At 26.2% G+C, this 16,028-nt stretch overlaps 1 protein-coding gene across 8 annotated transcripts; it reads right to left on the bottom strand.

The window, feature by feature from the left end:
• Positions 1-977: 977 nt before the first annotated feature.
• On the bottom strand, positions 978-15,939 carry crm (cramped chromatin regulator). 8 transcript variants are annotated; one of them, XR_014925193.1, is made up of 14 exons: positions 15,583-15,915; positions 15,051-15,280; positions 14,148-14,411; positions 11,869-12,072; positions 11,398-11,588; positions 10,018-10,512; positions 8,841-8,996; positions 8,568-8,711; positions 6,322-6,639; positions 5,738-5,851; positions 5,500-5,604; positions 3,898-4,037; positions 2,206-2,311; positions 978-1,219 (listed from the first exon to the last, which is right to left on the bottom strand). XR_014925193.1 is itself a non-coding variant. In XM_085484880.1 (13 exons), exons 3-12 carry the CDS (start codon positions 15,235-15,237, stop codon positions 5,500-5,502), a joined length of 2,178 nt encoding a protein of 725 aa, XP_085341006.1. In that variant the 5' UTR covers positions 15,238-15,280; positions 15,583-15,749; positions 15,847-15,915; the 3' UTR covers positions 3,645-4,037. The 8 variants fall into 8 exon arrangements, 7 of the variants coding, with proteins under 7 accessions (XP_085341007.1, XP_029164247.1, XP_029164248.1 ...); XM_085484880.1 differs by lacking the exons at positions 978-1,219; positions 2,206-2,311 and having other exon boundaries at positions 3,645-4,037; positions 15,583-15,749; positions 15,847-15,915; XM_085484881.1 differs by lacking the exons at positions 978-1,219; positions 2,206-2,311; positions 15,583-15,915 and adding an exon at positions 15,922-15,939 and having other exon boundaries at positions 3,644-4,037.
• Positions 15,940-16,028: the final 89 nt, after the last annotated feature.

Raw genomic sequence — 16,028 nt, 5'->3', positions numbered from 1 at the left:
GCGGAACGCGGACAGAGAAAGAAGAAGAAGAAGAGAAGGACGGAACCGTTTCTTAATTTTCAGAAAAAAATAAGTCACTGTTGTGACCGCTTTGTATCTCCGGAACGGATTGACCGATTTTATTTTTTCTTGGCTCAAATTACTCGTGGCGATGCCGCCTTTCAGGTTATGTTACGTGCAATTCAAAATTTTTTATATTTTAGTAGTTCTACACCCCCAAAAAATGGACTTTGATGGTGCAGGATAAGGAGACTTGTAGTGTCTTTTAAGGTCTTTTAGGGTTTGAACATGGCCGGAGACACTACCGCGTCTCCTGATTATTCAATTTATTATTGACTGATATTAAAATCGGTCTAAATGATCTTGAAAAGTTAGTGTTACCAAAATATTTATCAAAATATTTGACTAAAACATCAAGCAATCTCGATTTATTGCGAGATATTGATTTACGTGATTTTCTCTAAACATGATGATATTTAAATGTTCCCTGCACTTCTAGGAAAAACTACTATGGTTTTTACATTATTCTAGATGTATGAGACCTAAAACAACTCGAATTTTACTTTCCGCTCGAGGTTAAAAAATCGCACTTTTTAGGCATCCTTTATAAATTGAGATAAATTTTTTGCATGATATACAATAGAATATCATTAAAGAATAGTTGGTATTACATTTAAATCGGTAAGAGTTCATTTTTTATGAAATTTAAAATCTTTTTTAAGAAATATACACTTTTTAATTTTCGTAAATTCTAAGATTCTGAACTAAATTTTTTTACACAAATAGAGTATCATTAAAAGATAATTGACATCGAATTTAGTAAGAATTGATAAAAGAATAGATCTGTCTTTTTTCATAAAATTTTCAATTTTTTTAACGTAGATTGTCAAATTTTTTAAATATATATTTTATATAAAAAAAATGTGCAAATTTCTAATTAGAAATTTGCACATTGCTTTCTCATTTTATTCGCTCTATGAGGAAGCTAAAACTGAAAAATCAACTTACTCATAGAAGATTTATTAGGAACTGTAAATGAATGATAAGTGTAAAAATTTATTTAAATTAAAAAGTTGGAGCTCTATCAGATTTTGTGGCAAAGATTGGAAATGATTTTTCCTCAGCGAAAATGTCATCATTTTTGTCATCTGTTTGTTTTTATCATCTTGTATTTTTGTAACTAAGCCTTAAATTAAAATTCTATTAAAGTAAACTCTACCTGAAAATTAATTAAAGAATGTAGTTTTGTCAGAATTGGATAAGTTAATGATTTTTTAAAACTAAGTAAGTTATAAATTAAAGTTAGTTGCTTATAAAATCAATTTAGTTCAGTTAAAAGTTGCACGAACATAAAAACTCAGTTAAAGTTAAGATTAAATTAACTGAAGTTAAATCTAAAGTTAATTTTTAAAAAGATTATTTATATTAAATTAGAATTTTGTTTGTTAATTCTTTTAAAATTTATAATAACAAATAAAGAAATTTTGATTTTTATATAGAAATATATTTTTTGGTAATTACAACTGATGACAAATGAACATAAAAATTAATAATACTTTAATTTAAAAATAATATATTATAATTATATTGTGAAAATTGCCAGAGTTCAATTTAATAAAAATATGTATAATGTACTTATAATAAATGTATATTTTAGATCGCTTGAAAAGGGCCTAAACCAAAGGCCGAAACGTTGTGTATTATTATTAATAAACAACTGTTTGCCAAATAAGTCGTTTATTATACATATTTTTATTAAAAATTATATGTTTATAATTTATAAAAAAACAATAATGGTATTTAAAGATAAGAAAAATTAACTTAGAAAAAAGTGAATAAGTTTAAGGTAAAAAAAAATAACTAGTTGAAGTTAAAAATTAATACATTTTAAATTAATTAAGCTAAGTTAAAAATTATTAACTTTTTAATTTTTTTAAAACTTAACTAATTAACTAATTAATTAGTTATTACCCTGAATTTTGTTAATATTTCAACTATACAAAGTTTAGTTTGTAAGAAGCTCTTCTTTTTCAATTATTGATAACTTGAAAATTTTAGTGTCGACATTTTCCCCGAGGAAAAATTCTAAAATGACCGTACTTTCCCAATTAGTCAAAGAATTTGATGACAAATTTCTTCAGTTACACCCTGTATATTATTTTCAATAACACACGAATCACACAAGAGTGTACAAATTAAACTTACCTCTGACAAATCACTTATAAATGAATCCATTTTTTGTAATAAATATTACAGCACTTCCACTTCGATCTTATCATATAATAATGATATATATCAATACATGAGTCATCTGCAAGAGCAAGAAAGAAGAATGAAAAGAACGCGATGCATTAAATTAAATCGTCACTTTTATAATAAACCCCTCTCGGACACTTCATGAAAATACAATATCATGTGATAATTTTTCGAAATTAACAATTAGAAGAAATACAATGATGAGATTTGACGAGCAAACGTCAAACACGTTTACGCAACCGAACGTCTCCGAAGCTACTGCTTACGGCTTACACGAAGTCTTGTGTCAGTGGAAAAAGCATGCGGTGGGGAGGCCCGGAGCAGGTTTCCACGTTTCAACGCGGGGATTTCCCGCTCAACGGCGACGGCCAATCACCGTCGAACCGCGATAGCTGCTGACGCAACGATAACTTTACATTTCATTGGCGTCGATTTGTACATTTTCGATCGCGTCAATTTTTATTTTATTGTTATTTTAATTTTATTTTGATTTTGTTTTTATTTTATTTTGATTTTGTTTTTATTTTATTTTGATTTTGTTTTTATTTTATTTTGATTTTGTTTTTATTTTATTTTGATTTTGTTTTTATTTTATTTTATCTTTATTTTTACTTTATTTTTATTTTATTTTATTTTCAAATCAAACAACTTTTGTTTGAAACATTTTATTGTACAATCAAAGATAAAAAAGCTTTTGGAGATGATTAAATTCTGACATTAAAATTTGATACTCTGTATACATGATATAATGGTAAGTTGTCAATTTTGTGATTATTTTTTTTATTTAAAAAAATTTCAATCATCGACACAACCATTAATTATATTCATTTTATAAATTTGTAGCTGCAATATTCTTTTCCTTACAAACAACCAGAAATGAGAAAATGAATGTCTATAAACCCATTTAAAATAGGAAATGCAAAATAGTTGGAAGCTTTCCATTTGAAAATGCAAAATGCTTTTAGATACCTTTTAAAGTAGGAAATGAAAAATAGGCATTTTTAAAATGTTTTTTTCTAAATAAAAATGGATTTTTCAAATATTTACATATATATTTATTTAAATTCTTATTATTTTATTTACTTATAATTATTACTTAGATTAAAATTCTTTTTTTTATTAAATTTTTATGAACTTGTACTTTTTGTATAAGTTTTTTTTAAAGTTTCTTTTATCAACTCTTTTATATACTTTATAAATACATACTTACACTTTTATAAATACTTAATATATTTTTAATATTATGTAACTAAAAAATAAAAATTACAAAAATATGTATTTGCATGTGGAATTAAAAAAAAAATATTGTTTACAGACATTTACTTGTAGTAACTTTTTTAGTTAACATTTTGATTTTTATACATATATATTATTGATATCTTAATTAAGTTTTAGTTTGCAAGAAAAATACATTTTAGAATAAAACACCATTTATGGTAAGTGTAAATTCCGACATTAATATATGACACATTTATAATGGTAAGTTGTTCAAACTATTTTTACTAAAAATAAAAATAAAAATAACTTTAAGTAATTTTTTGTTTGAAGAAACAAATTTATCTGGTGATTATTTCAATCAACTATAATTAACATATATCTTTGTCGTCATTCACTGTGTTGAAAAAATAACTTGATACGTACGATGATATTTTGCATTTTTCGCAATAAGGCGCCTATGTTCGATGTTATTTATAGTATAACATGATGCACACCTTGGATGTGTACATGTCGGTACAGCCGCAATCTTCCTTGTTTTTTTACTTTTTTTTTATTTATGATTTCTGCAATAAAACGCTTTGTAATTTATAAAAATTACTTTTTTTACACAAATATATTGAGTGAAAGTATGTAATAAAATCACAACAATTTTTACAATAGTTCCTGCAATTATTTATAACATATTATGTAATATTTATTATTTTTGTTTCTTGCAATATTAAGAGCTCCATTTAATCCCATAAATCAGTGATATATACAGTAATGTATACAGTGATGTATACTTGTAAATTAAAACGCACTTTTATAACAAAACTATATATAATGTGTTGTGTATGTGAAAAATCTTTTTTATTTAATTTAATTTAAATAAAATGAATTTTATTGCCAACAACTACTATTTGTTAGTTTGAAAAAAAAATCATTCGAAAGAGAAAGAGAAAGGGAGGGAAAAAGAAAGAGGGAATCATTTACGTCTGTGATAGATAATTATACCTGTTGATATACGAATTCTAAGTAGATGTTGGTCACGCGGATGTAAGCAGTATGAATCATTTTGATGATGTATATTTCGCAATTAACAGGGAAAAAGTCGAAGGTTTCATTTCTAAGAACGCGAACATTTTTGCGGCAAGATATGCTTTTTGCTCATTAATTGATGTTCCTTGAACAACATAAATATAAGAGAAATGTAGTACACTTTTTTTAAAAATAAATTAAAATAAAATATATATATATATATAATATACATATATATAATATATAAATTATATATAATTATATATAATTATATATAATATATAAATAAAAAAAATATATATAAATATATATAAATATATAAATAAAGGAATTATCATAAAATATAAATAAAGTTATTATAATAAAATAAATAAACAATAAATAAATAAAACACAGATGTAAAACGTCAATAATCGTTATTATTAAATTACGTAAGTTTGAATTTACATATTGATTAGTTTATCTCAAGTAGTAAATTGACATCATTAAATATAAAAATGACAAACCGTCTAATGACGTCAAACTGACATACTCTTGTTACCTGGGATATCGACATTATTTAATTTTACTTTACATTCGTCATGTTATTATAATTGTTTCATGCATTTCTAATTGAAATTAAGTGATAATTATTAATACAAAAAATTGACATAATAATATCTAAAATAGCTCGTTCTCGTATTATGATTCCTCTTGACAATTTTTATTGCCAGGATAAGTAGTTTCTTTTTAAAAAGAATTGTTATAATGTTGCTACACACTGTCATTTATCTATTGTTTTATGTACAATATGTACACGTGGTTACAATATAAAAAATTACAAATATTTACAGTATACTGATATGCTATGTAATGGTTTGATTTTAAAATTGGGATCATATCCATGTAAAAATTAAATACATATATGTATAAATAAATATCACCCTCTTACTTTTGTACTAGAATCACACATACAAAAACAAGAACGGAATATTTTTATAGTGAAAGAAAAATTTAATTTGAAATTACCTATTTCTTATTTTCATCAGAAGCTATCTGTGAAGCCAGATTTGCAAATTTTGCCATATAGTCTACGCTATTCTCTCCCATAAGGCATTGCATATGTGATACAACCTGAAAATGTTATAAAGATAGTAAATCGTAATAGAAGAGAATAAAATATTGAATTAATTAATATAATTGAACTTCCAAACAATATTCTTCACCAGAATTCCTATTAATATAATTGACATATTTATATATTTACATCGGAGGAAGGACGAGTGTCATCCATGATTTGTTCGCCTGCCTGACTTCTTTGCGAGCCTTTCATAGGCGAATCGAGTTGTCCCAAAAAGCTGCTCAATGAAAAATCTGCAACCTGTAATTCAATCATTTCAATGGTGTTAATTATTTGCATTCGAAAAATATGCTATGTTTATACAGGGTGTCCAATTTTAATTGACCATCCCCAAAAACTTGTTTACTTTTAATTGTACAACAAATTTCAAACAAAAGTTTGATTTAAAGAGAGACGGAAGATGACGCTACTGATTTTTTTCTGAAGGACGCTTTTCAAGGTTTTTTGAAGATCATTTTTTTTAAATGGAACTATGAAGTATTTCGTAAACTATTCATTTTTTGGCTAATTTAGGCTTATAACTTTTTATGCAGAAAATTGCAAGGAATCGAGTTATATAAAAAAATTATATTTCCATTTAAAAAAAAAACAAATGACCTTCAAATGACCTCTTTAGAAAGAAATAAATAGCGCCATCTTCTGTCCCTCTTCAAATCAAACAATTTTTGTTTTACAATAAAAAAAATTTCGGAGATTTAATAATCAATTACCTCGCTATTTAACCATTGATGTTCGCCTTCCTTAAGAATTTGAGTAGCGCTGGTAATAATTGAATTGGAATTTTTCGCATCCGCGCTCGTTTCTAGAGCATCCAAGAAGCTTTTCTCTTGAGTTTCGCTCGCATTTACCGGCGCTATTTTATCGGTTTCGGTTTGACATAAAGAAGACGATCCATCGATCTTACTTGCATCGGTTGTCAGACTTTCCGAGGGCATACTTTGCGCGGACACGATAGGTAGCACCCTTTGTATAACGAGACTCTTCTGTCTCACTGTTCTACCTCGTTTGCAAAAACGTGTTTTGAATTTCTGTAACATATAAATATATTAAACATAAATCACGAATAAGAAAGGCCTAAAGAGCCATACGCGGATGTTGCTGCGTACATTTCCAACGAAAATTAAGTTTTCGTTGGAAATAAACCGTGCACAAGGCACGTATCATTCTCGATCTATTACCAAGACTTAAAATTTGAAATAATCTCATACTTGAGATTTAATTTCAAAAACCCTCTAACCCCTTACGGAAATAAATAAATAAATGCGAGAAAAATATAGATCCGAAAGTCGCTGAATCGAGAATCGAACCCGAGACCTTTCTTGCTTGCCGGGCGACTGCTTTTCCAACTGAGCTATTCATACCCTTCGATAGACTTTCCTCTGCTTATAAATACTCTAAATAACGCCTTTTCGGCCGGCGTGTATAAACAATTAAGATTAAATCACTGTAATATATTAATATATATAAATATATACTTAATTACTTTTTTCTGTTATGTAAGATTCTATTTAGAATCGTATTTTATATATAAAAAAAAATTATATTAAATTTTTTTTAATTAATAAAAAATACTTATTTTATAAAATAATTTTTAATTAATTATTATGTAATTGAATAAAAAAATACTAATTTTTAATTAATTATTATGTAATTAAATAAAAAATACGATTTTTTTAAAAACTTGTTTATCTTTCCTATTCTGTGCTTAGATAATTTAAAATTTATAGCTAGATGAAAACGAGATAAAAATATGTAAATTTAATTCATCTCTTAGATGAAGATGATTTTGCTTTAAATATATATCTAGATCAAAACTAAAATTATATGATAATTCATCTAGATAACTTATAAATAATATTATTTTTAAGACCGCTTATGTAAACACAGTTATAAAAAAAATGTAAATTATCCTTTTCTTAAAAAGTGCACGTTAAGTCGATTACTCAAATATATCGAAATGTTGAAGCCTCTTTATTTCGATGCTGATTGGATGCTGGCGCGTTGCGATAAATTCGTGATTAGGGTAGGTGCGTAGCGTTCGAGCGCCTCGTAATATAAAAATGATGTGTTCTATTATGTACATAATTTGAATTCACAAATTTCTATTATATACATAATTTTAATTCATAATTTAATACATAATTCATCGAATTAAAATTATGTACATAATAGAAATTCGAGAATTAAAGTTATGTACATAATTGAAATTCAACAAATTAAAATTATGTACCCTCGCGGAGAAAAAGTTTATTTAGCGCACGCGAAGCGTGCGCTTGTGTTATCTAGTAAAAATAAAATATAAAAATTTATCTTATATACTTTTATTTATAAATTTTTATCGCTTACTGCTTAAATATTTTTGTGTTATTTTTCTAATCCAAATTATCACATTATTCTAGATAATTTAGTAAGGATAACACTTTTTTCATCTAAAATGCAGATATAGATAATACATATTTTTATTATTTATATAAAAATAAGATGACGCTAAATTTTCATCTATATAATTTTATTTAGACAACAGCAAACACTGTCTGAGCTTTTAAGAACAACATTGTTCCTTAATTACGTATTTTTGATATTCTACAACTCGAAAAAATTTATCTCAAAAGATTCAACTCAAATTATATAAACTATTATTTTTCTGTCTACGAAATGCTTTTTTTAAATTTTCCTACGATTTTTTTAAATCGAGTTACACGATTTTGAAACCTTTGTATTTTCCAGAACAAGGAAAATAAAAAAATTTTTAATCACTATAATATATTAATAATAATTCAAAATACTTTTTTAATTATTAGTTTAATGATGATTTTTCACCGAGTTTTAATGGTTTGAAAATAGCCTAATTTTAGAGCATAAAAAGTTTTCTTTTTTTTCAAGTAGTGTAGAACAATTAAATAATTAATTAATGCAGAAGTAATGAAATAATTAATGAATTTGTAATATAACTTACATCGAGTTGCGTTTTAAATGCATCAGCTGTGCCAATCTTATTATACGTTTGCGGGATAAGAGGTCTTCTGAATGTAGATTCCTTAATAGATGGTACGCGAGATGAGATCACTGTTTCGTTACTTCCTGTTGTGTTATCATATACCTAAAAAATATTTCTAATTAATTAAAAATCGATGCATCAGTTTTATACTCTTGGAAAGTAATACTTTTATATTTTATATATCTCATAATTTTAATAAATAAAATATTTAATATTATATATACATCTTACTTTGTTTGTACCATAATTATGTTTTGCCAGTGACAACAACTTTTGTAAAACCGAACATAAATTTTCACGCATGATACTCGATGAATCAGTTGCAAATTGTTCGTTAGGTGGCCAATCCCACCAATATTCCAAAGTAACTTTTGATTCACGACCAAACTGTTAAATTTAGAAAATTAGAACATATATTTCCATGAATAATATATAAATGCACATGCAATTTTATTATTTTGATTATTGATAAAATTAAATTTGCACATGTTATATATATATTATTTATATTATATATAATTTTGTATATCAATATAAAAAAATATAATTTTATATATTACAAAATTATATTTCACCTTTTTACATTAAAAAAGATAGTTTATTTTATTCTGTGGTCAGTCTGCATCGTACATCTAATGACCATGAATTTCGTTGGGATTCTTCAAAAATATTACATTATGAGAAACATACAAGAAAAAGAGAAATTGCAGAGATGTTTTACATCAAGAAGCATTCGAAAATGTTAATAATTTACAAAAAGATACGGATAATTTCAGTGAGATTTATGACCGCGTTCTTGACTCTATTTGATTATATTTATTTATTTGACTTTGTTACTGTAATTTAACTTTGATGTCTTACTGTTAGTATTTAATTGGATTTCGAGTAGTTAACGTCGTTTTGACGTTCTATCTGTGGATTGTTGCTTTCTGCAGTGTTTTATGTAACGTTTATTGAAATGTAGCCAGTCCGGAATATTTTAAATTATTCACGCCCGCCTTATGAATTTGATTTACATTCTTTACTCTATTTGGTAATGTAATCTATTTTTATTAATCTATATTTTGTGTTCATATACGCGTGTAATTATATTTATTTTAAAAAATTTTTTAATTTTATATTTTTTAATCTTTAATATTAATTTTTATTGTGATTAATATTCGTAGATTTTCTTGAGAAGGACCGCATTGATGGTCGAAACGTCGTATCTAATTTAATCATCGAATAAATCATTGCCAGTCTGGTCGACTTATTCAGTTATTATTTATTTATTAATATAAATATATATATATATAAAATAAAAATATATATTTTTATATATAAAATATATAACTTTTATATATAAAATATATAATTTTTTAATATCAAAATTTTTAATATACAATACTAAATATATAATGATGCGTACCATTAAAAAAAGATCGCCCACAGTGATTGTATTTGCCTCTTCCACATTCCAACCTTTTCGAATTCTCTCGATAGTCTCTCTACCAGGAAATTTGTTAGGCTCTGTATGATATTCCGCCGAAGGTTTTTCCGTATTGTTTATAATAGCTGGTTTTTCAGATACATTACTTCCTGTTTCCAACAGATCCATATCGCTGCTATTATCTGGCAGTGTACAATTTTCGTCGGTGCGGTTTAAAAGCTTCTTGTCCGATTTATACCGTTTGATTCCTTTTTTCCCTACACCTTTTAAATACTGAACAGATCCTAACAAATCCACTCTAGAACTCTTGAGACCGAGACGTTTTTCGTATGAATTCAAACTGACGCTATTGCTAGTAAGATATTCCCCAAGATTCACCATCGGCAAAGCAACCTTACATCCTTCTAATGGAGCAATTCGCAATAAACGAATGTCCTTCGCATCATTAGCGATGAGATTTTCTATAGTAGAACACTGTAATATATTAAGGATTTTTATATGTACCTATAAGTACTTTAACATAAGGTAAAAGATGCGTATTGGATAAAATTAAATTCATATGTTATGTATTATTTATACTATATATAATTACATTTGTATATCAATATAAAAAAATATATTTTATATATTTATATATTAAAAAATTTTAATTTAATTTATATTATTATAAATATTTTAATTTATTTTATATTTTTACATTAATTATATTTATTTAATCTTTATACATATATAAATTATATATATATTTTTAAGAGTTTAACAAGGCTCTGTAATATAAATATAAATTTAAAGTGTAAGACAGGCAATAAGAGCCAAATCGCGGATGACAGTGCGTTATCCCAACGAAACTAAAATTTTTTTCGTTAGAATTAAATACCTGTGCACAAGGCACCACATTTTACTTGGTCACGGCCAAGATTTAAAATTGGAATAATCTCTACAAGAGATTTGATTCCATACATCCCCTCTTCCCACCTAAGGAAATAAATGCGAGAGAAAAATATAGATCCGAAAGTCGGGAATTCCCGATTCAGCGACTTTCGGATCTATATTTTTCTCTCGCATTTATTTCCTTAGGTGGGAAGAGGGGATGTATGGAATTCTAACGAAAAAATTTTAGTTTCGTTGGGATAACGCACTGTCATCCGCGATTTGGCTATTATTGCCTGATTTACACTTTAAATATATATTATATATATAATTTAATCTAAATTAATTTAAAAAATTCAGGCTCCTGGCTCCTCGCCTCTGACGTCATAATCTGACATGGTGAGGATCCCCCCCCCCCCCAGGACCCTAAACAATAATTCTACATAAAATAAAAGTACATTACAATTGAATGGTGTATAATAAGGATACTGTGGTGTATTTCGCGAGTCGCCATCGTTGTTGCAAAAATATCAATAGACTTGAAAGGCGTCTCTGTATCGGAAGCAGAGTGCGAACTCTTGGATTCATCGATGCTGATTGCACTTGCCACCAAGCCATGTTGTTACGTGGTCGTAGTTCTATCGTTATTCTGGATGGTAGTTTAATCTCTTCCTGCCAATCTGGAGTAAAAAACATTCAATTAATCTTGTTAATTTTGATCGAAAGTTTGCCGACACTCCTTTTTTCACATATAATTAGCTAATACTTATATAATTAATAAATCTGTATATGCATGAATTTTAGCTAAATATATGCAGCAATAAGATTATTAAAATTTACAAGAATTTGACATATATGTATCGAAGAAAAAGTAGAAATTTAAATAAAAAATTTTTAATTATTTTTAAATGTTAATATATTCAGTCTTTTTCAAAAATATATTAAAAATCTCTGATATACCTTCTAATTGATTTAATTTTCTAAGCGCTCTACATATAGGTGTTTTAATTCTCATAGTTTTTCCTCTGAGTCTCACTTGAGTGGATCCCCAATATATCAATTCATTCAGTCTTAAATGAATCTTTTCATGAATACGAGGCAACTTTCTTCTCAGTTCACCATAATTTATCAATCCATATAATTCTTGGGAAGTTTTCTTAACATCTATATATGAGAAGTAATATTATATCAATTATATATAATTAAAATATATCAATATATATAATTTTCAATTTTTCAAAATATATAATTTTTAAAATATATATTTTATATTATATATATATTTACAAATTTAAAAAATTATATGTTATATATTTAAAATTTATTTTACATTTTACATTAATTATATTTTATATTATATATATGTATATATAAACTTTATATATGAATATTATATATAGGGTGTACAAAAATTAGCGGAACCCCTAAATATTTCGAAAACTAAGCGTTCTAGAAAAAAATGTTTCGAATGAATCTTAGGGTTCAAAATAAGGCATTGGTGACCTTAACTTTGACCTAGAAGTCAAACTTAGAGGTCATTTCAAGATTAACTTAATTTTTTTTAATGGAACCCCCTACTTTTTATTACTTATTCTTGTAGCTTATCTCGAGAGCTTGCTAAAATACTATAATAAAATTTTTTCATTAAGTACTTTTTTATAAAGGTTTAAAGTTAACAATCTTTTGACACAAATGTAAAATATCTTGTAAAATATTCAGTTGGATTATACCTTAATAGTTTTGCGCATGGAATAATGAGAGCAATCAATTGGTTTAAAGAAAACACAGTTGCTTTGAAAAAGATGCGTGCAATTTGCAACATATTTTTTCAAATGCAACTGTGTATTTTCTTGGGGGAAGGGGGCCGTTAGCATACAAATCAATTGCCAACAGCATCACTTGCCGACATCCCATTTGCCAACATCTCATTGAACTACAAAAATTATTGCCAGCAGATCGATTGCCTACAAGCTCTATTGCGTACAAACCACAGTATCACAATACATTGCATACAAAAATGAAAAAAGTTGGTAATGAGTCCAAAACTTCAAACTTTTATAATTCAAAAAGTACTTAATGAAAAAATATTTTAACAATAATATGGCTAAAACACTCTTATCTTATATAAATATCTTATATAAAAATCTTATATAAATTCCTCTTCCCTTTGCCCCCCTAAAATTGATGTAGACGAGAAAAATATATCAGTCCGAAAAAGTCGGTTGAATCGGGAATCGAATCAGAGACCTTCCGCTAACCGGGCGACTGCTCTTTCCAACTAAACTATTCGACTTTTTCGGACCGATATATTTTTCTCGTCTACATCAATTTTAGGAGGGTAAAAGGAAGAGGAATTTAAATCTCAATTTAGAGATTGTTTCCCCGTCTTAGCGAATTGCTAAGTATTATATTTGGCTCTTCACAGCGATACATTCTCTATCCTTGTTAAACAATATTTTATTATAGTGTTTTTGAAAAGCTCTCAAGATAAGCTACAAGAATTTGCTATAAAAAGTAGGGGGTTCTATTTTAAAAAATTAAGTTGACCTTAAAATGATCTCTAAGTTTGACTCTCAGGTTAAAATTGGTCACCATCAAATGCCTTATTTTGAGCCCTAAGATTCATTCGAAACATTTTTGTCTAAAATGCTTAGCTTTCGAAATATTTAGTGATTTCGCTCATTTTTGAACACCTTGTATGTATTTATGTATGTATGTGTATATGTATATATATATATATATATATATATATGTGTATGTGTATATATCCAGTTTGATTTTAATTAATATGGTCGAATTATTGCTGAAACCATGACTGTAAAAAGAAAAAATATGTAACTGATATTTGGAAATTACACATTTTTTCTTAAAAATAACTATAACTTTTCTTTACAGCAATTGATTCCTCTCATTATTTTATGCATAAAGTATTGGCGTGAAAAAATTAATTTTATGAGATATTTGATGGTTTATGTAAAATTATGTGTCACATTGAATTACAAAATATCTTATAAATTATTCATTTTTTGATCATTCTATTCTTATAACTTTTTATGTCAAATATTGAGAGGAATCGATTTGTATAAAAAAATCAGGATGGTCCTATTTAAAAAAAACAATTAAACTGATCTTCAAAGAATCTTGAAAAATGATACCTTGACAAAAGAGTTAATTAAAAATAGGACCCTGCATATATAAATCACAATATCATTATCATATATTATAAATATTTTGACAACCTTCGGAAAACTTAAGATGCTTTGATATTTTTAGCCATGTTCTGTAATAGAAATGTCGAATTTGCTCCTTATTTTTTATCATAGGGTCCAAGAGGCCACGTTTTCTGCCTTGATTTAAAAAATAGCTTTGTAGGGCATCGAAGTCTTTGCCATATTCATTTAGCGCTTTAAAAAAAGTGTTTTTATCCTCCATAGACCACAACTCGCATGAACGTTTGAGAGATTTTACTTTAGCCTCTGTTGCCTCTTCATCTTTATTTACATCTGTATTGACAGAAAGAAATAATTTATGATTCAGTAACTTTAATGTCATATTATTATTTGCAGGGTTGGATAAGTTAATGATTTTTTAAAACTAAGTTAAGTTAAAGTTAGTTGCTTAAAAAATTAATTTAGTTAAGTTAAAAGTTACATGAACAAAAATTAACTCAAAGTTAAGAAATAATTAACTGAAGTTAAATCAAAAGTTAATTTTTAAAGACATTATTTATATTAAATTAGAATTAGAATTTTGTTTGTTGATTCTTTTAAAATTTATAATAAATAACAAAGAAATTTTGATTTTATATAGAAATATATTTTTTGATAATTACAATTGATGCGAAATAAACATAAAAATTAATACTTCAATTTAAAATACGTTTATAACTAATAAAATAACAATAATGGTTGTCAGAGATAAAAAAAAATTTAACTTTGGAAAAAAGTTAATAAATTTAAGGTAAAAAATAACTAGTTGAAGTTAAAAATTAATATATTTAAAAAATTAACTAAGCTAACAATAAGTTAAAAGTTATTGACATTTTAACTTTTTATTGTAATTTTTAACTAATTATAATTAGTTTATTACACAACTAATTAACTAGTTTATTACTCTGATTATTTATATCAATGTATACGCACCCTTTCTTTCAAGATTATTAGGATCGCTGTTATCAATCTTGAGCTTTTTATTACCTCGAACAATGCGAATCTGTGTATTCTTATTATCTCCCAAGAATTTTGTGTCCGAACAGGTTTGATTTACTTGAGGACACGCAGGAATCACATTGTTAAGTTCAGTATCCTCAGATTTTATAGAATCTTCCATCTTGTGCAATGTTTTTTAATTGCGACTTACAAACAAGACTTCTCTGTAACACATTACATTCAAATTTAATATTTGTAGCATATATATAGCACTTTAAATCTAACTAATAATTATACTAATAATTAGAAGCGAAAGAAGACAAATAATAGTTAATTTTTCTTTTTAATTGCAACTTACAAACAAGACTTCTCAGTGACACGTTATATTCGAATTTAATATTTATAACATATATATATATATATATATATAGTATTTTAAATCAAACTAATAATTAATATTAGAAGAGAAAGAAGACAAGTAATAGTTTGATATTTGTAATATGTCTTTTTTTTAATCGCAACTTACAAACAAGACTTCTCAGCAACACATTACATTCAAATTTAATATTTATAGCATATAGATATTTAATCCAATTAATAATTAATATATATTAGAAGAAAAATCAGTTTGACAATATTTGTAATATATTTTCTTGATTTGTAGGTGCAGGTTTTTCCTTATTCTTCAATTTTCTGTAGGATGCAAAGATCACACGTATATTTTCCTTTTTTTCAATTTATATAAAATATTTTTAGCACACAGGAAAGTTTTAGCAAAAATTTCTAATACCATCTAAATTTTTCTGAATATATTGAACATGTTTCTCATAATATAACCTTCTCTTTACGAGAACACAAAATTTACCAACAGTCGCTATCTCTCCCAATTATCTCTCGCGCATATATATATATATATATATGTGTGTGTGTGTGTGTGTGCGCGCGTGTGTGTGTGTGTGTGTGTGTGTGCGT

This window comes from Nylanderia fulva, unplaced genomic scaffold (genome assembly GCF_048542155.1).
Source record: "Nylanderia fulva isolate GAGA-0341 unplaced genomic scaffold, ASM4854215v1 Scaffold32, whole genome shotgun sequence".
Classification (NCBI taxonomy): domain Eukaryota; kingdom Metazoa; phylum Arthropoda; class Insecta; order Hymenoptera; family Formicidae; genus Nylanderia; species Nylanderia fulva.
The sequence above is the reverse complement of the archived record's forward strand: the minus strand, read 5'-3'. Positions and strand labels throughout refer to the sequence as shown.